At 44.6% G+C, this 26229-nt stretch overlaps 1 protein-coding gene across 7 annotated transcripts in view; it reads right to left on the bottom strand.

Annotated features, from left to right (window-relative positions):
* Positions 1–26229, bottom strand: part of LOC137371546 (protein FAM149A-like) — a 140409-nt gene that overhangs the window by 54746 nt on the left and 59434 nt on the right. For 4 of the 7 annotated variants that reach the window (XM_068034357.1, XM_068034384.1, XM_068034376.1 and 1 more), the window contains exons 2-5: positions 17120–17233; positions 15739–15874; positions 11775–11917; positions 2410–2535 (exon numbers count right to left, since the gene is read on the bottom strand). In XM_068034357.1, the coding sequence (XP_067890458.1) occupies positions 2410–2535; positions 11775–11917; positions 15739–15874; positions 17120–17233 (519 nt within the window). Of the gene's footprint in view, positions 1–2409; positions 2536–11774; positions 11918–15738; positions 15875–17119; positions 17234–19501; positions 19624–26229 lie in introns of those variants that run through there. The other 3 variants (XM_068034409.1, XM_068034366.1, XM_068034402.1) reach the window with 2 other exon arrangements.

The raw sequence follows: 26229 nt of genomic DNA, 5'->3' as shown, positions 1-26229 counted from the left end.
ATCCTCAGCAGATAAGTGAGTGTCTGGGGTGAGAACAAACAAGTAAACCTTTCAGGTTATTACGAAAGGTTTTTTGTTAACTGTCTGTTTTTCAGGACTTATATTTAAACTGTGGAGATGGATTCATTGGAAGATTTCATAGAAGTTGGACTTTGTTTTGTTGTTGACAGTTCATTGAAAGGACACTGAGGTATTGCTTAAAAATAGCCTTGCTAGAAGTCATGAGCTTTAAGCAATAAACAACAGAAACCTTGGTGACCAGGGGAAGATGTTTACAGAGAAGTGACAGATCAAGATTTATAGGGTCAGGAGGCTGGACTCTTGAGATTTTTTTTTTGGTTTTGCTTTGGACAGTGTGTTGGGGTGTTTGAAGACAGTTGTAGAAAACCAGCCAAGACAGTAGCCACCATCAGCTCACCCTCTACCATTTCTTTGAGAACTTCCTGAGAATCAAGTGTAAGAAATAGAGAAACTGATGCTGCATTTCACCTGAAAAGCCTGCCAAACTGATCCTCAACGTTGCCTGAAAAGAACTACTCTAGAAAAATCCCAGAGACAGCCGTCTATGCGTATTTGGGATGCCAGGCCAAAAAGGGACAACTGAGATTTTTCCATATCCTCTCTTTTACTTCAAGAATTAGTAAGTATTTGGCCAAAGTATTCTTTTTTTGTCTTTTGTTTTATAACAGACCACTGCAGAGAGAATTTCTGTATTTTTTTCAGTGTGTGTATGGGAAAGTTAAAAAGGGAAACTTTCATATTTCAATCTGTGTGTTGATGTTTTGCTTCGTTACTGGTTAAGTCTTGTTTTATAATAAACTGATAATTTTGTTGTTTATTAAAGAAACCCGGTTGGTGTATTTTATTCTGGGATAAAGAGTAGAGCATATGATTGACCGTATCAGTAACTGGGTAAACATTTAAAATATATATATGTTGTGACCTGTGGAGAAGTGGAACTGGAGAAAGACAGTGCACTCCTCCCACCTCGGTCGTAACAAGGTACAGACCCCTTTTCGGAACTGGAAGAAATTGCAGATGAACAGCATTTAAAAAAGGAACAGAATGAGGGAAAACAGGAGGACACACAAACACACACACACACACATAGACACACATTTCTGTTTAAATGTTGTTCAGCTGCAATTTCCTCCATTTCTGGCAAAAGATCCGGAACTGAAACATTAACTCACCTGTTCACCCACAGGTGCTGACTGACATGCTGAGTGTTTTCAGCATTATCTATTCTTGTTTCAGATTACCAGCTTTCACAGCATTTGCTTGCTTTTTGGTTGTGATTGTTGTGTCTGCTATGTATTGTCAGGCAAATCCCACCGGCCAAGACTGAGGCACACATTATTTCGCCACATGAACATTAAAATGTTAAAAAATTGCAATCTCTGACTGGAAGGACATTTGCATAGTACCAGACAATGTGGAAAGAAAGGGAACCAGTCCTTGTCCCTCCAATACACAGAAGTGGTCGACTAGTTTTAGTCACATGACTGACTGGCTGCAGCAGAGTTTTTTGAATTCCCGACAAAGGAATTGCCAGAGAACACCGTGTGCTCATGGACTGAAGATCTCCTCTGCCTGCCTGTCTCCAGTCTGCCTGCTTCATCTCTTTCCACGGAACTGAATCTTGTGAAAACACATGAAACTAAAAGAGAGAAAGATTTCCTATGTGAACAAAGTTAAGAAGATGACTGGGGCCCCAACGAAGTGCAAGGACTACAGCGAGCTCAAGAAACAGTAACAAGATATTGCCTCAAACTATTCTACTTATCTTTTCTGCTGCACTTTTCTGTCCCTATTTTGCATGTTTATATCACGTGTGCATGCTAGCATGAGCGCGTCGTATATCCGTAAGCATGCACCATATTAGAGTTTGAGTTTAAGGTTTAATAAATTTCATCTTTCTGCTTTAAACCAAAGAAAACCTGTTTGTGCTCAGTTCTTTGCCTTATAAATGGAAACTGTGAACAAGAGTTCACACAAAGGGGAAGCTCAAAACACAGTGTGTTTAAACTTATACCAGGTGAAGACAGCTAGAGACCCCTAGACACATTGCTCACCTGGTCGTAACAGTATCAAGAGTGTTAACCTATTTAAATTAAGCAGCCTAATGCCTGCACTAAAATAATGGACAGAGGGATGTCATAAAAATACATTAATTACCCTTCCACTTATATTACCCTTAGTAATTTCTATGTTATTTAGCCTATTTTCTGAAATCATTATAAATTAAAGAAAACGCAAAATAGCACATTTGATAACAGCAATTAATTTAATAAATAAGACTGACCAGGACCTTTATGATACAAAAATTCTACAAACTATCAGCTAACACTCAAATTTTTTTTTTAATGTTCACTGAAGACCTGTTTAATCTATGATAAAAGAACTTACTTCCTCATATCACTGGTGCTATCACAGAAACTAGGTAATGTCTGAGTTATCATGGAGCTGTCCCCTGGGCTTTGGAAATGTTGAAAACCTTCATCTTTCGGCAGCAAGACCTGGGTTCCCAAAATCCTGCATCGTGTACAAAAAGACATGGCAGAATCCACAAGAGTTAGTTACATTACTTTTCACCAAACAACATTTCTGGGTCAATAAAGAATAGACTTTTCTTCCTTTGATTATAATATTTTGATTTTTGCATGGGAAACTGCACAAAGCAAAATATGGAAACAAACAAACAACTTACATTTATATAGCATCTTTGACATGGTAAAACTTCAAGGTGCTTCACAGGGGGATTACCAAACATAATTTGACACTAAGCCACCTAAGGAGATATTAGGAGATGACCAAAAGCTTGGTCAAAGAGGTAGGCTTTAAGGAGCATCTTAAATGGAGAAAAGAGAAGTTTGGGAGGGAATTCAAAAGCTTAGGACATAGACAGCAGGAGACAGGGCCACCAATGGTGGAGTGATGAAAATCTGGGCTGTGCAAGAGATCAGAATTGGAGGAGCGCTGTGATCTCAGAGGGTTGTAGGACTGGAGGAGGTTGCAGAGATAAGAAGGGGCAAGGCCATGGAGGAATCTGAAAACAAAGATGGGAATTTTAAAGTTGATGTGTTTCTGGACCGGGAACCAATGTAGAGCAGTGAGAACAGGGGTGATGAGTGAAAGGATCTTGGTGCGAGTTAGGATATGGGCAGCAGAGAATTGGATGAGATCAAGTATCTGGAGGGTGCAAGGTGCGAGGCCAGCCAAGAGAACATTGAAATAACCGAGTACAGAAGCAACAACAGATATATAGGCCTAACGAGAGCAATCATTATTGGAAAAGCTGGCAAAAGTTTGGGGTCCTGGGGACCCTTTGTCAGAACACAGTGCTGGCGGAGGAGACTGTGGCCTTGGTGTTAGCCTTTTATTGAATAAAAAGTAAAATACTGCAGTTCCTGGTAAAAAAAAAAGAAAATGATGGATACACTCATCAAGTCAGGCAACATCCGTTGATAAAGCATGAATCCGGTGCTGTTTCAGGAATAAAGCCTTTCCTTCGCACTTGGTTGCTGCCTGACCTGCTCAGAACCTTTAATGTTTCCTGGTCTTGTTTTTTGCCTTCTTCTACTCTGTTTCAATAGCTTCTCCTGTTTCAGCTTCAGAACTGATTTACCTTAGTGCCTCAGCTATTTACATATTCCTGTTTCCTTTATTTCTTTTAGTTCTTTGATGCAAACATCTACTTGGTCATAGAATGATACACCACAGATGGAGGACATTCAGCCCATTGTGCCTATGCCAGCTCTTTGAAAGTGTTTCTGCACCTGCTCAGAAGAGCAGGTTAAAATCAGGATCAGCAAAAAGCAGGCAGGAAATTAGCAGGTAAGTCACCCAGTATGTTAACTGCTTACCCACCTGGTTTTCACTGAACCACGAGGATTAAAATACCCTCCACATATTTTTTCCTCCTCCTTGCTGCATAAATGGCCATTTTTGACTTCTTGGGCTGAATTTAGTGAGCCTGTCGCAGGTCCAGGCAGCCAACCCAGCAAGGTGTGCCATTCCTGATAGTCACGTTGGCAGCCACTTTACAAAATGGAGGCGCAGGGCCCAGCCAATCATACGGCGGAGACGGGATACGAGACGCCGAATGCGGCGTTGGATGACAAAGAGCAGATGCTGCAACATATTTAAAGCCCTGCCAGTCTTGCTTGCATTGCTGCCTTGGACTCATTTACATTGACTCCTGGACGCCCCCACCCAATGGAGATGGACCCCGCAGGATGGCAGAGGCAAGTCACAGGGTGGCCCCATGGTTTAGTGATGCCTCCCTCAAGATTCTCCTCCAGGCTTCAAGGGAAAGGTGGGAGGTCCTCTTCCACAGCAATGGCAAGAAGAGGTCCTCCCGTCTAACCAAGCAAGCCTGGTTGGAGATAGCAGCAGAGGTCAGCAGCCATAGGGTCACCCCAATCCCCCAAACATAGGTACAGCGTCGCAAGAGGGTCAATTAACTCCCTCATTTGGTCGAGGTGACTGCTCCACAACTGTCTCCTTTTTAGGGATTGCAAGTGGCTACGCAGGAAGCAGCAGGACATGGGGAGGGAGGCACTAAATTGAGCTGACAGATGGAGTTAGCATCACCTCATCCTCACAGATGCATGGCTGCATCTTGGCTACAGGCCACCGCCATTAACTCTCAAGAGTGGACGGGAGCCTGAGATAGATAGGATACCCCAGTAGGAGACAAGGGCTGCCACTAGCAGAACTATCATGTTGATCTCTCTGTGAAGTATGACTATCTCCCTCTTTCCATGTGCAGGACAAGAGGGCCCCTAACAGGAGGGAGACAGCCCAGATTGGCAGAGGTATCTCAGATCTTCAGCCTCTTTCCACAGCAGAGGAGGAGGCAATAGAATGGGGACCCAGGGCGGCAGCTCCATATCCGATGGAGAGGCTGGAGTATCCGCGCAAGAGAGAACGACGATTCTCTTCCATTGACAAACAGTTCACTCTGGAGATCCACATCACGCATGGTTGGAATGTCGAGATCTGCAGAGCCTAACCCACACATATTTGTGATCGCTGATGCAGCTGCAGACTTCTGCTGGAGACTCAACCAGAAGCGGGACAGCCGTCTACCTCTGAGGAGGAGGAGCACTCAGAGGATGCACCAACCCATGACTAGGGTCCTGAATCTAAATAGAGGAAACTACGAAGGTATGAGGTGCAAGTTGGCCATGTTAGACTGGGGAACTTTACTAAAAGGGTTGATGGTGGATAGGCAGAGAAACATAGAAACATAGAAAATAGGAGCAGGAGTAGGCCATTTGGCCCTTCGAGCCTGCTCCGCCATTCAGTATGATCATGGCTGATCATCCAACTCAGGAGCCTGTTCCGGCTTCGGCCCATAATCTTTGATCCCTCTAGACCCAAGAGCAAAATCTAACTCCTTTTTGAAAACATTCAATGTTTTGGCCTCAACTGCTTTCTGTGGTAGCGAATTCCACAGGTTCACCACTCTCTGGGTGAAGAAATTTCTCCTCATCTCAGTCCTGAAAGGTTTACCCCGTATCCTTAGACTATGACCCCTGGTTCTGGACTCCCCCACCATCGGGAACATCCTTCCTGCATCTACCCTGCCAAGTCCTGTTAGAATTTTATAGGTTTCTATGAGATTCCCCCTCACTCTTCTGAACTCCAGCGAATATAATCCTAACCGACTCAATCTCTCCTCATAAGTCAGTCCCGCCATTACAGGAATCAGTCTGGTAAACCTTCGCTGCACTCCCTCTATAGCAAGAACATCCTTCCTCAGATAAGGAGACCAAAACAGCACACAATATTCCAGGTGTGGCATCACCAAGGCCCTGTATAATTGCAGCAAGACATCCCTGCTCCTGTACTCGAATCGTCTCGCTATGAAGGCCAACATACCATTTGCCTTTTTTACCGCCTGTTGACCCTGCATGCTTGCCTTCAGCGACTGGTGTACGAGAACACCCAGGTCTTGTTGCATATTCCCCTCTCTCAGTTTATAGCCATTCAGATAATAATTTGCCTTCCTGTTTTTGCCACCAAAGTGGATAATCTCACATTTATCCACATTATACTGCATCTGCCATGCATTAGCCCACTAACTCAACTTGTCCAAATCACCCTGAGGCCTCTCTGCATCCTCCTCACAACTCACCCTCACACCCAGTTTTGTGTCATCTGCAAATTTGGAGATATTACATTTAGTTCCCTCATCAAAATCATTAATATATATTGTGAATAGCTGGGGTCCTAGCACCGATCCCTGCAGTACCCCACTAGTCACTGCCTGCCATTCGGAAAAAGACCCATTTATCCCTACCCTTTGTTCCCTGTCCACCAACCAATTTTCTATCCATCGCAATACATTACTCCCCAACCCCATGCGCTTTAATTTTACACGCTAATCTCTTATGTGGGACTTTGTTGAAATCCTTCTGAAAGTCCAAATAAACCACATCCACTGGCTCCCCCTCATCAACTCTACGAGTTACATCCTCGAAGAATTCTAGTAGATTTGTCAAGCATGATTTTCCTTTCGTAAATCCATGCTGACTCTGTCCGATTCTACCACTGTTCTCCAAGTGCTCTGCTATAAAATCTTTGATAATGGATTCTAGAATTTTCCCCACTACCGACGTCAGGCTGACTGGTCTATAATTCCCTGCTTTCTCTCTTCCTCCCTTTTTAAATAGTGGGGTTACATTAGCTACCCTCCAATCTGTAGGAACTCTTCCAGAGTCTATAGAATCTTGGAAGATGACCACCAATGCATCCACTATTTCTAGGGCCACTTCTTTAAGTACTCTGGGATGCATACCATCAGCCCTGGGGATTTATCAGCCTTCAATCCCATCAATTTCCCCAACACCATTTCTCTACTAATACAGATTTATTTCAGTTCCTCTCTCTCACTTAGCCCTGTGTTCCCCAACATTTCTGGTATGATATTTGTGTCCTCCTTTGTGAAGACAGAACCAAAGTATGCATTTAGTTGGTCAGCCATTTCTTTATTCCCCATAATAAATTCCCCTGTTTCTGACTGTAAGGGTGATTGTCTTCACCAATCATTTTCTCTTCACATACCTATAGAAACTTTTAGTCAGTTTTTATATTCCCCACAAGCTTGCTCTCGTGCTCTATTTTCCCCTTCTTAATCAATCCCTTGGTTCTCCTTTGCTGAATTCTAAACTGCTCCCAATCCTCAGGTCTGTTGTTTTTCTTGGCAAATTTATATGCCTCTTCCTTGGATCTAATGCTATCTCTAATTTCCCTTGTAAGCCATGGTTTGGCTACCTTTCCCGTTTTACTTTTGCGCCAGAGAGAGATAAACAATTGTTGCAGTTCGTCCAAGCGCTCTTTAAATGTTTGCCATTGCCGATTCACCCTCATCCCTTTAAGTAACGTTTCCCAATCCCGTCGTAGCCAACTCGTGCCTCATACCTTCGTAGTTTCCTTTACTAAGATTCAGGACCCTTGTCTCAGAATCCACTTCGTCACTCTCCATCTTGGTGAAGAATTCTATCATATTATGGTCGCTCGTCCCCAAATGATCTCGCAACACTAGACTGTCAATTATTCCTCTCTCATTACACAATACCCAGTCCAGAATGGCCTGTTCTCTAGTTGGTTCCTCAACGTATTGGTCCAGAAAACCATTCCGTACACACTCTAAGAATTCCTCCTCTACGGTATTGTGACTAATTTGATTTGCCCAATCTATATGCAGATTAAATTCACCCATAATTACAAATGTCCCTTTATCACATGCATCTCTAAGTTCCTGTTTAATGTCATTCCCAACATCACCACTACAGTTTGGGGGTCTATATACAACCCCCACGAACGTTTTTTGCCCCTTAGTGTTTTTCAGCTCTACCTATATAGATTCCACATTGTCAGAGCTAATATCTTTCCTCACTATTGCGTTAATATCCTCTTTAACCAGCAATGCAACTCCACTGCCTTTTACTTTTTGTCTGTCCTTCCTAAATACTGATTATCCCTGAATGTTCATTTCCCATTCCTGGTCACCTTGCAGCCATGTCTCCGTAATCCCGACCATATCATACCTGTTTACATCTATATGGATAATATTTAAAGAACATGTGCATGAATTACAACAATTATTCATTCCTGTCTGGCGCAAAAATAAAACCAGAAAGGTGGCTCAACTGTGGCTTTCAAAAGAAATTAGGGATAATGTTAGATCCAAAGAGGAGGCATATAAAATGGCCAGAAAAAGCAGCAAGTCTGAGGATTGGGAGCAGTTTAGAATTGAGCAAAGGAGGACCAAGAAGTTGATTAAGCGGGGGAAAATAGAGTATGAGAGTAAACTTGCAGGGAACATAAAAACTGACTGTAAAAGCTTCCATAAATATGTGAACAGAAAAAGATTAGTAAAGACCAATGTAGGTCCCTTACAGTCAGAAACAAGGGAAATTATAACGTGGAACAAAGAAATGGCAGAACAATTAGACACATACTTTGGTTCTGTCTTCACAAAGGAGGACACAAATAACCTCCAAGAAACGTTAGGGAACCAAAGGTCTAACGAAAGGGAGGAACTGAAGGAAATTCGTATTAGTAAAAAAATAGTGCTAGGGAAATTAATGGGGTTAAAGGCTGACAAATCCCCAGGGCCTGATAATCTACATCCCAGAGTACTAAAGGAAGTGGCCCTGGAAATAGTCGATGCATTGGTGGTCATCTTCCAAAATTCTATTGACTCTGGAGCAGTTCCTACAGATTGGAGGGTGGCAAATGTAACCCACTATTTAAAAAAGGAGGGAGAGAAAAACAGGGAACTACAGACCAGTTAGCCTTACATCAGTAGTGGGGAAAATTGGGAAAGGGGGAGGTGCAACGAGACCTGGGTGTCCTTGTACACCAGTCGCTGAAAGCAAGCATTCAGGTGCAGCAAGCAATTAGGAAGGCAAATGGTATGTTGGCCTTCATTGCAAGAGGATTTGAGTACAGGATCAAGGATGTCTTACTGTAGTTAAACAAGGCCATGGTGAGACTACATCTGGAGTATTGTGTGCAGTTTTGGTCTCCTTCTCTGAGGAAGGATGTTCTTGTCATGGAGGGAGTGCAAAGAAGATTGACTAGGCTGATTCCTGGGATGGCAGGATTGACATATGAGGAGAGATTGGGTCGACTAGGCCTATATTCACTGGAGTTTAGAAGAATGAGAGAGGATCTCATAGAAACCTGTAAAATTCTAACAGGACTGGACAGGCTAGATGCAGGGAGAATGTCCCCGAAGGCTGGGGAGTCCAGAACCAGGGGTCACAATCTCAGGATATGGGGTATGCCATTTTGAACCGAGATGAGGAGAAATTTCTTCACTCAGAGGCTGGTGAACCTGTGGAATTCTCTACCGCAGAAGGCAGTGGAGGCTAAGTCATTAAATATATTCAAGAAGGAGATAGATATATTTATGAATGCCAAAGGGATCAAGGAATATGGGGAAAAAGCAGGGAAGACGATCAGCCATGATATTTATTTGAATGGCGAAGCAGGCCCGAAGAGCCGATTGGCCAACTTCTGCTCCTATCTTCTATGTTTCTATGTTTGCTGCACCTTACACCAGCACAGATACTTTCACCTCGGTGCGTTTCCGCTCAACTGTAGAATCAGGGTTTCAAGCTGGTTACAATGGCTTCTCAGCCCCTCCATCAGTGAACCCAACTCCAAAAGCCGCAATGCCTGTGCAGGAAAAGCTCTGGCACCCGGGGACCTCCAGGCCTCAGGCAACCAGAGGACGGCCACCAAAGATATTACAGGCCAAGGGGTAGCCTGCCTCCAGTCCAGCTGCTCTCAATGGGTTCACACCTCATAGAAGCACTCAAAAACATCTACAGAAAACCATTTAATGACACTTGGTCATTCCCAGCTGTTTGAAATTTGACATTTACTTCATCATATAAAATTCTTTGTTTTTTAAATTAACCTCATTGTGGAAAAGTAATTATTCTATCATGCCATAATTATGAGCTGCTGACTTCCCCTTTCACCCTTAGTAGATGCCAATGTAGGCACAACACTCATTTGAATATGATCTCCCATGGGCCATAGTGCGTGGTTCAGCTGGGCATTAGGCACGGAACACAATCAGAAAGGAGACGACAGACTGCAAGAAATTGACATGAGTCTTTACTGTTTTTTTCCTCTAAGTGGCCATCAGGGTGACTGGAAGTGGGTAATTATGAGATTGCCTCCTTGGCCCATCGCTCAATCTGCCTGGTCTCTGGTACGAGGGCTTCAGCATCCAGTGCTGCCTGCTCATCTCCCTCCACCACATCTTCCTCATCGGTGGAGGAGTATTGTTCAGTTACATCATCATCATGTAAGGCCTGCCCCCCAATGCAGTGCTAGATTGTGCAGAGCACAACAGACCACTGTGATATGCAAAACCCTCGCTGGGGCATATTGCAAGGCTCCACTGGATCGCTCTATACAACGGAATCTCAACTTCAGTAGTCTAATGGCCTGCTCAATGGTTGCTTGGGTGGAGCCGTGGCAAGTGATGTACCTCTCCCCGGCTGCACTGCAAGGGTTCCTCACAGGCGTCGGCAGCCATGACTTCAATGGATAGCCTTTGTCCCTGAGAATCCATCCCTGAAAAGCTCTGGCATCTGGGAATGTCGAAGTATGTGGGCGCCGAAGCTGCTTCCCGGCAGGAAACGCTTTCAGTGGTCACAGACCAGTTGAACGTTGGTGGAATGGAAGCCCTTTCTGGTGATGAAGGCGGCTGGCTGGATCATTGGAGTCTTGATGGCCACATGCATGCAATCTATCACACCTTACCCCAGCGATAGCCCCATATCAGATGGCCTGACTGTCAGGGGCAGTGTGGACGTGCACATAGTCGTCAGCCCTCTTGAACAAGGCAATGGTCACCTCCTTGATGCAGTGGTGGGCTGCTGCCTGGAAGATCCCACACATGAGCCCAGTAGATCCTTGGAATGATCCAGACACTTAAGAGTTAAGTGCCACTGTGATCTTCAGGGTGACAGGCATATAGTGACCCCCAAAACCCATAGGTCACAACTCACCCTGCAGCAGGGCACATAGGTCTGTGATGGCCTCCCTGGAGAGCCGCATTCTTCACTGACAATGCCTGCTTCGACATTTGGAGGTAGCTGATTCGAGTCCGGTGCACTCTCTGGCGCAGGTGCACCTTTCTTGGCATGGCTGGCTGCTGCTGCTCTGGTCATGGAGTTTCACGGGCAGGTGCAGCTACCTTCTGGGCCTCCCTCCATTGGAGGAGCCACATCACGCAACGGGCGTCCACAAAGAAAAGGTGTATAAGACCCATGCCAGTTGATCATAGGCTTCACCCTCTCCCCCTCTACAGTGCTCATCATGGCTGCCTACCCGTTGTGGCACTGAGTCCTCACCGCGTTGCCACTAGCTTTCAATGGCCAGAGATCCGAAGGCACATGAGGGTACCTGTCGCCCACTTAATTCCAAGCCCCCCCATTTAATTGCAATAATTTACATGTTAATATATTAGAAGTAAGTGCTCTACAATTTAAACTACATTCCCGTCATGTGTCTGGGCAGCGACACTGCTTTGGTGCTTTCCTGCCACGGACTAAATCCGGAACCAATGTCACGATATCAGATTTCCAGGTGGATGTGTCTGACGCGATTCTTTGCCCCCCGCCACCCCCATGCCCCCAGTCAGCTGCACTAAATTCAGCCTATTGTTTCAGTTGATAATTCTGTTAGCTGGTATCCAGAGATAGGTGATGTATTCTTTTTGCTGAAGTACTGACCTGAGCTGGGGTGAACGTTCCGTCCATTCTCGGCACTCAGTTTGAATGCTTTCAGTACGACAGCTCACCTTTCCCTCAAACAGCATCTCATCGATTTCCCAGAACAACTGATGTACTGTCCGTGTGTTTGCTTTGTCAAATTCCTAAAATCCAAGCACAAAGAATTGTGTTTGCCAGCAATGTCTCCAAAGAAAGTAACTTGTACTGTCTCCAACTGAATCAGGTGAGAATAAGAGAGCAGTTGTGAATCAATACAAATTGAATTTATTTGGAATGAATAAAAATGCCTCAATGCAGAGAAACTTGGATTTCAGCTAGCCTGGTCCATGAGAATATAACATCAGATATGAAACACAAAAAGCTGCCTCTAAATACATACAACCAAACTGGGGGATTATTGCAATATGAAAAAATCCAAATCTGAGTATAAACTTCTCGGTACATTTTGGTCAATATTGAGGCTATGGGGCAGACCTCAGTCCGCCCCCCCCCCACCAAGATAATGACAGAGTGAAAAACAACCAGGATTCCCCAGCAAATTAGATCGATTACTTCCAGAAAATAACATTTTGGGCACAGTACATGTGTAATCTGAGACCTGTCATATGGTAAGTATAGAACGCTCAGGAGGAATAGGTGACTTTAGATCTATGGTTCCCAAAGCTTTAGTTTAGTTTAGAGATACAGACTGAAATAGGCCCTTCGGCCCACCGAGTCTGTGCCGACCATCAACCACCCATTTTATACTAATCCTACACTAATTCCACATTACTACCACATCCCCACCTGTCCCTATATTTCCCTACCACCTACCTATACTAGGGGAAATTTATAAAGGCCAATTAACCTATCAACCAGCAAGTCTTTGGCATGTGGGAGGAAACCGGAGCACCCGGAGAAAACCCACGCAGACACAGGGAGAACTTGCAAACTCCACACAGGCAGTACCCAGAATTGAACCCGGGTCGCTGGAGCTGTGAGGCTACGGTGCTAACCACTGTGCCGCCCTCTCCACCATTGGGGTTTTCCTCGCATCATGTTCAGGTCTGTTGTAGACTAATTGATTAGAGGTTGATTGCTATGATTAGTCAGTAAATCCATGATCGTTGAATCATGCGACTACCAAGATGGTAGATGACGAACTATATACTCTACTCTGTTTTTTATCGATTCCTATGGTTCTATTCCTGAGTTATCCAGTGGCCCTGCTGCAAAGTGCAATGTGTGGACCGCTGGCGAGAACAGCAGCAGGCTTTTTCATGATGCCCCTGCTGTGGAATAGCTTCCTCACATCCACAGGAATAGGCACTTGGGCAAAGTGGCAGAAGATGCCTGAAGAGTTCTGACTTTCAGCAGAGGACAGAGAGAAAAGGGGTGAAAATTGGCAAACAATATTTCAGAATTGAGCTATTGACCAGACGACAGACCGATTCAGAATTCAGATGAGTTGTATTAAAATCTCATTTGGTGCCTGGCTTTTAAAACAATTTGACCTATGTTGTACCAAGTGGTTATGAGTCGACAATCTAGAACTGCATCTCCAAATCGTACCTCACAATTAGTGGTATTAACTGTTGGACTATATTCGTATCTACTAGAAACAAATATATTTATTTATTTTTCTCTTCCACCTCTTTTTCTGTGAGGTGCAGCAGACCAACAACATTTCCGCCAATGCTGCTCCACCATTGTCAGCACTACTTTATAATTACCTGAAAGCAGGTGCAGCTCATTCTGAACAAGTCAGTTCGGGTTCAGGTTCTACTTCTTGAAATTGTGTTTTCCGGTATGAAATGGCTCCCTTGTTCCTGTTCCTACACACCAGGTAAAGTCTAGTGAAGCTCTCACACTGAGCTAATTCTTTGTAAATTGCCTAAAATCTACTTTCTAATTCCATATAAATTATATAAGTAACATTGGTGTGACACAATTTACATTGAAATTCTCATAATGAATGGTGACAGCTGACAGAACATACTTCTCAATACTATTTAGATCTATTTAGATAGAGCTAATTAAAATGGTCAGCTTACTTGATTTGAGAGTGAGAAAAATATTGATAACAGTAAAAAACACTGCTTCAGCAGGCCACCGTTCTTTAGGTCACCAGTTTCTACTTCCAGGTACCAGCACCAAGCCTCCTCATCACCCTGCCCTTAACTCCCAGCCTCCTCTTCATCCTGTCCTTAACTCCCAGACTCCTCATGGCTGACCAACTAAATGTCTTCACAAAGGAGGACATAAATATCATACCAGAAATGTTGGGGAACACAGGGCTTAGTGAGAGAGAGGAACTGAAGGAAATCAGTATTCGTAGAGAAATGGTGTTGGGGAAATTGACGGGATTGAAGGCCGATAAATCCCCAGGGCCTGATGGTATGCATCCCAGAGTACTTAACGAAGTGGCCCTAGAAATAGTGGTGGTCATCTTCCAAGATTCTATAGACTCTGGAAGAGTTCCTACAGATTGGAGGGTAGCTAATGTAACCCCACTATTTAAAAAGGGAGGTAGAGAGAAAGCAGGGAACTATAGACCAGTCAGCCTGATGTCGGTAGTGGGGAAAATTCTAGAGTCCATTATCAAAGACTTTATAGCAGAGCACTTAGAGAACAGTGGTAGAATCGGGCAGAGTCAGCATGGATTTAGGAAAGGGAAATCATGCTTGACAAATCTACTAGAATTCTTCGAGGATGTAACTAGTAGAGTTGATGAGGGGGAGCCAGTGGATGTGGTTTATTTAGACTTTCAGATGCTTTCAAAAAAGTCCTACGTAAGAGATTAACGTGTAAAATTAAAGCACATGGGAGTGTAGGTAGTGTATTGCGATGGATAGAAAATTGGTTGGCAGACAGGAAGCAAAGAGTAGGGATAAATGGGTCTTTTTCCGAATGGCAGGCAGTGACTATGGGGTACTGCAGAGATCGGTGCTAGAACCCCAGCTAGTCACAATATATATTAATAATTTAGATGAGGGAACTAAATGTAATATCTCCAGATTTGCAGATGACACAAAACTGGGTGGGAGGGTGAGTTGTGAAGAGGATGCAGAGAGGCTTTAGGGTGATTTGGACAAGTTGAGTGAGTGGGCTAATGCATGGCAGATGCAGTATAATGCGGTTAAATGTGAGGTTATCCACTTTGGCAGCAAAAACAGGAAGGCAGATTATTATCTGAATGGCTATAAACTGAGAGAGGGGAATATGCAGCGAAACCTGGGTGTTCTCGTACACCAGTCACTGAAGGTAAGCATGCAGGTCCAACAGGCGGTAAAAAAGAAAAATGGTATGTTGGCCTTCATAGCGAGAGGATTCAAGTCCAGAACCAGGGGTCATAGTCTAAGGATACGGGGTAAACCTTTCAGGACTGAGATGAGGAGAAATTTCTTCACCCAGAGAGTGTTGAGCCTGTGGAAGTCACTACCACAGAAAGCAGTTGAGACCAAAACATTGAATGTTTTCAAGAAGGAGTTAGATATAGCTCTTGGGTCTAAAGGGATCAAAGGGTGTGGGGCGAAAGCGGGAACAGGTTACTGAGTTGGATGATCAGCTATGATCATAATGAATGGCGGAGCAGGCTCGAAGGGCCGAATGACCTACTCCTGCTCCTATTTTCTATGTTTCATCACCCTGCCCTTAACTCACAGACTCCTCATCACCCTGCCCATAACTACCTGTCTCATCACCCTGCCCTTAACTCCCAGACTCCTCATCACCCTGCCCTTAACTCCCAGCCTCCTCTTCACCCTTCCCTTAACTCCAAGCCTCCTCTTCACCCTGCCCTTTACTCCCAGCCTCCTCATCACCCGGCCCTTTACTCCCAGCCTCCTCATCACCCGGTCCTTAACTCCCAGCCTCATCACCCTGCCCTTAACTCCAAGCCTCCTCTTCACCCTGCCCTTTACTCCCAGCCTCCTCATCACCCTGCCCTCAACTCCCAGCCTCCTCGCCACCCTGCAATACTCACATCATCTCTCCAGGAGTAGACTGAACTGCGCTCAGTGGAAAGGCCTGTTGTATAGCTCTGGATTGCAGACCAAGAATTATTAAGGTCTGTTGGTGTGGTCTTCCCACTAGATGATTCAGATACAATGGATTCACTACTAAAGGAAAAAGGAAAGTTACTTCTAATCACATGGTAAGGAATTCAGCCAGTGTAATATTAGAAGTAAAAGAGAGCCCCACGCACCCCACCCCACCCCGCATTCCTTTTGTATTTTTCCAAGCATAGTATTGGAAGAAAGAACTTCATTAATATAGGGCCTTTCACAACTTCAGAACATCCCAAAGCACTTCACAGCAAATAAAGAATTTTTGAAGTGTAATGTCAATTTTGTGCACAGCAAGATCTCACAAAACAGCAAAGAAATGAATTACCAAGTCATCTGCTTTTGGTGTTGACTTTGGGAAAATTTCCCTGCTCTTCTTCAAAAATGAAGTGGGCTGTTTTACGTCAACTCAGAGGGCAGACAGGGCTATAGTTTTGTCTCCTCTGAAATGGCACCTCTGACAGTGCAGCATGCTCTTGTCAAGCGTGTCAGCCTAAATTATATGCTGAAGTCTTTGTATTGGGGCTTGAACACATGGCCTTCAATAGCGAGTGTTGACAACAATATATAAATTCATGCATCCAAATCTGCCTTGAAAGATACTTTTGAACTTTGCTATCACAGAGTTGCTGTGAGATAATTTGAAAAAAACAGACATAAATTTTTAAACTCACATTGCTCCATAGTTGAAGCACCCTCATCACTTTACAGACAGATGTTATCTTTTAGCATAGCTTTGCCCACTTAAACATTCAAGTTCACAATCAATCATTCCCATGAAAATTCAACACATCAAGATTATCCATATTTTCTTCTGGTTTATACCTCTTTTGATCGAGAGGGCTGTAAATCAAGAGGAACTAAGTGTCCCTTCTGAAAGGGGAACCACTAATAGGTACACTAACAAAAAACCCAAAACTTTAACTGAAGCTTGGCTAATCAGACTGGTGACATTCCTAAATTCATATTAAATGTCCCTGTGAAGCCAAACCATTTCACTAGAGAGCGATGGAAAATTCAATCACAATTACATTTAAAAAATTGAAAAATGTGTAACATTCCAGAGGATGTGGAAAATGGAGGAATGTATGCTTCGAATAAATGAACCTATAGCCTTTTCTTTACATCTTTATATAAAAAAACAATATCTACCAGGAGCCTAGTCAGTGCAAATATACCAATATTCAACAATTACACCTGGTTTCACCTCATCACTACACATTCCCATGTACATTAATCATTTATAACTGTACAGTTTCTTCCTCATTATCACTTGAATAATGCATGAAAACATTTTACCTGTTGTAACTCTGAATTGCTCCTTGAACATGTTTTGTAAAATTAGTTGGAAGAGAATCACTTGTTTTCTCAGGAAAGTGATGATAGTTGGCTGTTCCTTTCGATAATCCCTTTCTGTTGGAAATTTATAGACAAGTAGGTAAAGTAACATAATCTACTTCTTGATTTGGCAGTTACAAAAAAAAATCCTGAAATTGCATGGCTGTTTCAGAAGAGTCCTACTGGAAGTCTAGTGGGAGACCAGTGGAACAGTTTCAGCCTCTACCAGGACCCAGATACATCAGGACCTGACCTTCAGTGTATGGCTTTGTGGGTAGGAGAAGGAGGAAATGAAATTTACATGCACCCGGCAAGGCCATCAAAGCAAGGGATAGACTTCCTAAATTAGGAGTTCCCGCTTCTTGGCCCTCACTCGAGACCGGGCTTCCCATATCAGGGAGTGTTCTATTCTAGAAAGCCAATTGGTAAAGGATAATACTGGAGCTAATCTTTACTCAGTCTTACATTTACTTAAGAGTGAAACATTACAAGCATACACTTCTTAACTCAACCTAACCACAGTTTCAGTGTCTCTTTATATGTACTCAAGTGAAAACACCACCCCCCCCCACCCCCAACATATAATTAAATTAAATTGATATACAATTAACAGAAGTATCTAGCTGATAGTAGCAGAGGTGGAGCCCATCCAAGGGCCCTGATTGGGGTCACTGCCTGGATTCCCAAAGATTGGGGGGCTGGGGGTGTATTTGTTAACATTTTAAAGTAGCCCCCTGAAACAGTGGACTGCCGGAGACAGCCAGACCTGGCAACTCCCCAATCTTGGGCCAGCCAGCCCACAGTAATGCATCTTGGCAGGAGAAGGCATTCACCACAGATGCATCCCCAAGAAGCCTGACTTGTAGAGGCCCCTCCCCTAACCCTGCAAACCTTGGTGGCGCCAGTGGTCAGGAGTGCTGAAGGGTGGTAGGATCACTGAATTTTCTCCAATCTTTCCTCATAATTCAGTCTTATGACACTTGGAACCCTCGTTGTGGCTCTTCACTGCACTGACTCCAACACTTCTAACTCAGTGATCAGAATTGGAAACATCATTCAAGTGCAGTCTGACCAGTTTAATCATAACTTCCTTTGACTTGTATTCTACAGTTCTGTTTTATAATTCTATATTCTATTGGACTGACGAGTGTGAACTTGAATCCAGGCCCTTAAAGTGGAAGCACAGTGTTGGCATCAGCCATGTTTCCTAGCCTTGGAAGCAACAACTCCAAAGTGAGTTTGCGGCTCCTGCCAATGTTCTCTAAGACTATCTGCAATGCCCCCACCCTTTTGGCTCCAACATTGATGGTTGGCACACATGTATCACTCCCTAACTTCCACCCCCCAACAATGATTTCAGATTTTACATCATTCATTCCAGTACATTTTATCATTCTCTGTAATATATTTTGCATAAATTGTTGCTGCATTTCTCCTCCTGATACATTCTATACTATTAATCTATCCAATATAGCTTAGAATCTCTGTAGAATATCTTGCTTGATGTAACCCAGGAAATTTAAATCTCAATGCTAACAAGGACCCGATCTTGGTTTGCTCTTCACTTACTGGCTGCTCACACCATGGTGGCTCCAGTATTATGGATACCTCAGGCCTCACCATTCAGGCACAGGGAATGCATCCTGCACCCCCACACACCCAAAATGTAGTTGCAACCAAATCTCTACCTCTAAATTTTCAAAGCTATCAACCAAACTAGCCTTAAAATATGAAAAATAAAAGTACAATGTATAACATAAGTAAATAAATGATCACAGCTGTGTCAGTTAACAACATAAGTTGATCTTTCAAGTGGATTATTTCTCATTACAATGAAAGCTTACATCAGGCTGGTACTAATAATTAGCCAGCTGGTGACAGACTGTGCTAAGAATAGATCTGACACACGCAGAGAGTTCATGTGTTAGACTGTGCTATGTTTGAAGAATCATACAGAAGGGTAGATCTATAGTTATAGTGCTTTACCTACTACATTGTCAGAAGTGCCTAATACATGGTCGTTTCTGAAGATCCATAAGCTTTGTCAATGAGTTCGAAGGAGTGCACAATCAATGGTTTTATAAGGTTTGTCAGCAAAAGCTTGTTGGTTACTGAGAAAATAACAAACAGGTTAACTTGCAATCAGCGCCAAGACTAAAAGACACCAATGAACGGATGTGGGCATATTCCCAATGTATTCCTTTAGCTGATGTCATCAGAGAACTCCACCAAGGAAGTGGAAGAAATAGAAGGGTCTACAGAAGATAAGCCCTGTAGATGGAAACAGACATTAAAATAGCTCTTGCCTGAGGCACAACTAGGAACAGTTATCATAGTACTTACCCCCAGGGTTTCCTTCTCCAATGTAGCATATTTTTAAATGGTTCCTACAATCTCTGTCTATTTTAGAGTACAAAGATTGTGCCTGCGGATGTTCCTTGGAAACAACTGAGTGGTGGCTGGGAGCGGTTTTGGACCCAGTCACAAATTAACTGAGGTTAAGGAGAGTAAGAAACTCATTTGAATTATGTATATGGCTTAAAAGAGGCAGAAAGCCTTAAGTCTGAACTCAATGGTGAGCAATTTCGGCTGACAGTAGAAAATCGCTGGAACAAAACCATATCCTGCCACTTCGTGGCACAACATATTAACAATTCAAGGAATGATTTAAAGATAACTCTTTAAGATTTTATAGATCCATGGCCTTGGAGTTTGTTTGTAGATTGTGTTATGGCCAGGTGGATGATGGTGTGTCTGGTTTCCACTGTTAACCGCCCAACTGACCACAGCACGTATTTTTGTTACTAATGTTTTAACCCCACTTTGTGTCTTATTTGTCAAATAAACAGACACTGACAGGTTTTCTTGTAGTTTTAGAACAGCAGATTCTTCATCTTCTTCTTCTTCTTCTTCTTTGGCCTCCTTGTCTCGAGAGACAATGGGTAAGCGCCTGGAGGTGGCCAGTGGTTTGTGAAGCAGCGCCTGGAGTGGCTATAAAGGCCAATTCTAGAGTGACAGACTCTTCCACAGGTGCTGCAGATATAAATGGTTGTCGGGGCTGTTACACAGTTGGCTCTCTCCTTGTGCTTCTGTCTTTTTTCCTGCCAAAAGCTAGTTTCTTCGACAACAAGACAACAAGTCTCTTCGACTCGCCACTCTTTAGCCCCGCCTTTATGGCTGTCCGCCAGCTCTGGCGATCACTGGCAACTGACTCCCACGACTTATGGTCAATGTCACAGGACTTCATGTCGCGTTTGCAGACGTCTTTAAAGCAGAGACATGGACGGCCGGTGGGTCTGATACCAGTGACGAGCTCGCTGTACAATGTGTCCTTGCGGATCCTGCCATCTTCCATGTGACTCACACGGCCAAGCCATCTCAAGCGCCGCTGGCTCAGTAGGGTGTATATGCTGGGGATGTTGGCCGCCTCGAGGACTTCTGCGTTGGAGATACGGTCCTGCCACCTGATGCCAAGGATTCTCCGGAGGCATCGAAGATGGAATGAATTGAGACATCGCTCTTGGCTGACATACGTCAGATTAAATATTTATTAAACAATACTCATTCCCCGAAAATGTGTGCAAGACCATTCACGCACACATTCACTCTCACACGCACTCGCAAGAGAAGATACATAGAAAGGAACAGGGCAAATGGTGTTCAGGGTTCAGGTTGTAAAAGCCTGTTGTTTCAGGAACAACCTGTGGGATCCCCTTGGAAGGTGAATTTTAAATTTACAGGCCTGGTTCCTAGTTGTCTGGTAATCGTTGGACTGTTGCCATCTCCCGGTGGTTCAATTTGGGTTGAAGATGGTGCTGATGTCTTCGGTCAATTCTCACCGGTAGAAGAGTTGTTTTTACAAAGGTACTTTCTTGTCTCTGCTGTAGGTAGCTTCTAACTTGTCCCAGCAGGGTTCAACCGTTTTGGCTGGAACCAATCTCTCCCTTTCTCAGCCTTGCTGGAATTCAAAAATGGCTTTTTTGTTGTACTGTGCGGCTGAGGACAAACTGATGTTGTCTCTAGTCCTGTCCTGAAAGATTCCCCCTTTGTTCCTCAAAACGATTACCTTTTAAGATGAATTTTACAAGGGTTGGTTTCGCTCATTTGACGTCAGTGGAGGGGAGGGAGGTTTATGCTCTCCCTCTCGGTGGGTTTAGAGGCAGGGCGAGCATAAATTCCAGAGGGATGGTGGCAGGGGCTGTTCTTGTCACCATCCCACCTCCGCCAAAATTTAGTCTGGGGCAGGAAGGCCATTCACAGGCCTGTGAATGGCCTTCCCACCCCACCGCCAATTGAGGTCCTTAACTAGGCAATTAATCCCCAATTAAAGGCTTCATCCTGCCGCCGCTGCAATCAGCCATGCAGCAGGTAGCCCTGTCGCTACACGGGAAGCACAGCATGATAAACCGTGCGGGTTGTTTCCCAGCTCTTGGAGGGGCAGCGGGGTGGTGTTCGTAGTGGGGGGTGAGCTCCCTCGTTAAAAGGCATTTAGTGCCTTAAGGAGGGATCCGGCATTGGGAAGGGGGGGAACCGCTGACCGCCACCCCCATGCGCTTGCTATCGACCCCCCTTCACCCCTCTCCACTGCAACGCCCACCCCTTGAGACCCCTCCCACCCTGACCTACCTGTGACCTGGGTCCAGCGATGATCCTGGGCCTCAGGTAGGTGCTCCTCCAGCAGCAGCCACCACCTCTGCGGTGGCGCTGCTCAGTGGAAGAGCTGCCAGCCTCTGACTGGCCGGCAGCTCTCCAAGGGCGGGACTTCTGGTGACAGGGTTCTTGATCCTGTGGAAGGCTCGCCACTGTCCACTTAAGTGCCTGATTGCCACTAGATTCGATGGGCCTTCCAGAGAAGAGGCGACACAGGGTTCTCAGCGTCGCCTGTTCCAGATGTTGAGACCCCCTCCCGTCACAAGCATAAAATCCCAGCCCAGGTTTCAGTCCTAGCTGGGCTGTATAATGGCATTGATGATGGCCCCATTCTGAGGAGATGAGAGTGGTTCACACTCCATTGTAATGGAGGTTATTCCAAGATAAGAAGTCTGAGGAAGGTTTTGTCTCATTGTTTTTGAGTATCCCTCACATCCAGGTGTGATTATTTGTCACATTTTCATGCAGACAAGGCTTAATTGGTTTTCAGTCTTAATAGGCATGGATGTGGATTTGAGTGCAAGAGATGCTGAGGGCCATGTGTCATGTCCTCCACTTTGTTGACAGCACACGTATGAGTCTTTAAATATTGTTCCAATTTTTATAATTCTTCAGTTTGGTTCTGTATTTTCATCACTGCACTTCTCGTGAGTGTGACAATTGCTTATTAAAATTGGTGTGAAATCATTTCATAGAACAGGGGTAATTTTCATATTTACCAGTGAACGATAAGCTGCTGTTGTGGATTGACCACCATTATAGGAAAACTGCATGATTCCCATTTCCATTGAAATCAGTAGAATCCAATTGGCAATGCCAGTTTACAGTCAGCTGGCAAGTTAAAAATTTACCCTGTAACCACATATCACTTCAGTTTTACTGCAACCATGGCCGGAATTTTACGCCCCCGAAAGAGCGGGACGGTAGCGGGGAGGGGCAAGGGTGTAAAATGGAGTGGTAGGCTCAGGGGGCCCTTCCCGACCTGCTCCCGCCTCCGCCGCCACTTTATTCAGGGTGATGGCGCCGAAAAATGGCCCACCCACCCCAGGCCAATCAAGGCCCTTAAGTGGCCACTTATCGGCCACTTAAAGACCTCCGCCTGCCTCCACGGTGATTTTACCTGTGGCTGATCAGGCAGGCCAGGCCCAAGAAAAGCCGCCTGACAAAAGCTGGCGGCTTTCTGGGCCTGGAGTGGGGGGGGGGGGGCCTTCATAATCAGGCACCCTGTGCCCGACGGAGGGCCACCCCTGCTGCCCCATGCACCCCCAACACTCAACACCACCCCGTCCCCCCAACTGACCACCCTTGCCTCACCAGGGCCCGACTGATCCCCTCCGGTGAGGCACCAGAAACTTACCTTCGTTCTCCGGGCACCCCAACATCTTCTTCCCGATGGTTGGCTTGCCGTCCCAGCAGTGGCCACCGCTCCCAGTCGCGCTGCAGGGACTAAGAACTGCCGGCCCGCTAATGAGCCGGCAGCTCCATTAGGTGGGACTTCCCGCCTCAGACCAATTAAAGGCCAGGGAACGGCAAAACGCGGATCGGATCCCCAGGCCATGTGGAGGCGGGTTCGCCACCGACTTTTCAGTCGATGGACGGCTCCTGTCCACCAAGGGAAAAATCCTGGCCCAAGTCAGGGTGGAAAGACAGCAAAAATTACTCACTGCCCAATTTTCCTGATGTTTCTGTCACTATCCAACCCGATTTGGGATGGAATAGCAGAGGAAAATCCAGCTCTTTATTTCTATCCTGAAGTTTAACACAAATAATCATATTCATAACTATAATTTCACTGTGTGAAATAAGTAAATGAAAAGCCAGTGTTTCAAATTTTGACCAGAATTTTTCAGAAAGTTAAGTAGTCCCACTGCCAGGATCGAAAACAGGACCCGCCCCACACGGATGAGCAGCGGCACCGAGGGCAGTATTTTACTGGCACTAGCGAATTGACGATAGCGGCCCATCTCCCAGGGCTGGCAGCTCAATCAGATGGTTGACAACTTGGCAGTCTTGGCAGTGCCACCAATTGAGATGGTCACTGCTAAGGCTGCAGGAAGAAGAGGACAACTCCATGCTGAAGCATCCTCAAAGGCAAGGTAAATTTTTATTTACCAAGCTGGGACCAGGCAGGGAGGACCCAGCAATTGGTGGGGGGAGTGGGTGCCCCCTCCAGCAGTAGAACCATAGTCTTGGGAATGGTCATTGCTGCCAGGTGGCCCCTCTGTGGGCCACAGATTGGCCATAAAGGTGGGCCCCCCACCTCGGGAACACGCTGGGAGGCCGCTAGGGTTTACTTTACAGGTGGACAATAATTGGCCACCCGCCTCCGGTTGTCGGGCGGCCGTGCAGCTGAGGTTCTCGCTGCTGGTAATATCCCATGGTGGTAGGAAGACATTGGGCTCCCCTCACTATGCCATCCGCCATCATTTGACGAGGCCTCCCGCCTCCCAGCCCGACTCCAAAGGCTGGTAAAATCCAGCCCACCTTCCTATAATGGGTGCACAGGAGTGCACTCAGTACATCTGATATAATCTAAATAATGACTCAGAAAAACTCAAATTCAACTTTCTGCTCCACTTTATCTCTCTGTACAGTACCATCAGATGCCACAGTAGGTTACATAGGATTAATAGCTTTATAAAAAGAACCCAGGTTTACTGTAGAATCACAGAATCTTTAGCAGAGAAGGAAGCCAGTCCTGCCTGTAACAGTGCTCGCTCCACATCTAATTCAGTTTCCCTGCAAAATGTTGTTATTCAACAGTTTATCCCATTCACTCTTAAACCTACTGATGGACTTGCCTTCACTATCCACTTGTGGTAAAGCATTTCATATTCTAACACCATTTGTTTGAAGAGAGTCTTCGTCAGGAAAGTGATATGTTCTACAATAGCAGTCTGCTTGTTAAGATTTTGTGAGACTAGGGAGAATGAAAATTCAATAAAACTCCCAAATTCAATGCATATGTATTTAGAAATTAGTTTTCCATCCTGCATTCCAGACCTCCGCATGAAACAAATGGAGTAGAGTTTCCATTAATTTGCCCCAGTATTATTAGTGCAAAATAGGTAAAATCGGCCAAACTAGTGCAAAGGATTTGGGAATTTTAAACCTAGTTACGTCAAGTATAAATTGACTTTCTGTGATCTTTAATATTGGTTTAAAAATCGTTTCATCCGAAGCTAGTGCCAGCCAGGTCGAAAAGAATGACTGTGGCAAGTTTCCACCGATAGTGCACACTTGCAATCCTTCAAGGAGGACCTTCAAATTCAGGCATGCATGCACGAGTAGGCACTTTTTAAAAGTTTTTACATATTCAAAAATATTTAATTTACTAAGAAACTGACTAGGGTACATCAATGAAATTAGTAAATGGTTCAGTGTAGTTTTTTAAAGTCATTTTCAGCAATTTAAAATGTTTACTCACAGCTGGAGGACTAGACACTTATTAATTTTTTTGTGATAAACCCATTTTCAGTTGTATTCACCAGGTTACCACTCATAAATACATCAAGGAATGCTTTTTAAGGCAATGAAAAAAATAAACAATTATGCTCGATTACGCTGCCTGATTGTGTTGAATATGGAAGATTTGGCATTTGTTATTATGCAAATGTTAACTGGCCACTTAAGGGCCTTGATTGGCCTGGAGCGGGTGGGCTGTTTCCGCCGCCAACACTCTGCGTAAAGTGGGAGGCGGGAGCGGGTCGGGAAGGGCCCCCGAGCCTCCTGCTCCATTTATGCCCCCGTCCCCGCCACCATGCCACTCTTTGGGGGAGGGGGGGGCATAAAATTCCGGCCATAGTTTCAAAGAATGAGAGCTGATCTCATTGAAACTTACAAATTATTACAGGGTGTGACAGGGTGGATGTAGCTAGGATGTTTCCCCTGGTTGGTGAGTCGAGAACCAGGAGACATAATCTCAGAATAACTGAAAAAGCCATTTAAGACTGCGATGAGGAAGAATTTCTTCACTCAGAGGGTGGTGAATCTTTGGAATGCTTTCCCCCAGAGGGCTGTGGAAGCTCAATCATCGAGCAGAAATCAATAGATATCTGGATACTAATGACATCAAGGGATATGGCGATAGTACGGGAAAGTGGCAGGATCAGCCATGATCTAATTGAATGGTGCAGCAGGCTTGACGGGCTGGATGGCCTACTCCTGTTCCAATGTTCCTGTTTTCCTATGTTCCTAAAATATTCCATGGTGCACACAATCATGTTTTTGATTAAAATTTTATTAATTAACATAATTTCAAGCAATATTTTACATGTGTTAGAGATGAGTTTCCATGGTTACTGATTAGCAATGTGAAGCTAATGTTGTTTTAGGTCAGAAAATCACTTCACATCATGCCTTCCAAAACCAGGTTGTATCTTGCAGTATCGAATACACCCCTCTACTTGCTATAGCCTTAG

The sequence above is a fragment of the Heterodontus francisci genome, chromosome 1, assembly GCF_036365525.1.
Source record: "Heterodontus francisci isolate sHetFra1 chromosome 1, sHetFra1.hap1, whole genome shotgun sequence".
NCBI lineage: Eukaryota > Metazoa > Chordata > Chondrichthyes > Heterodontiformes > Heterodontidae > Heterodontus > Heterodontus francisci.
Note: the sequence above shows the minus strand (reverse complement) of the source record. Positions and strands in the feature narration are given on the sequence as shown.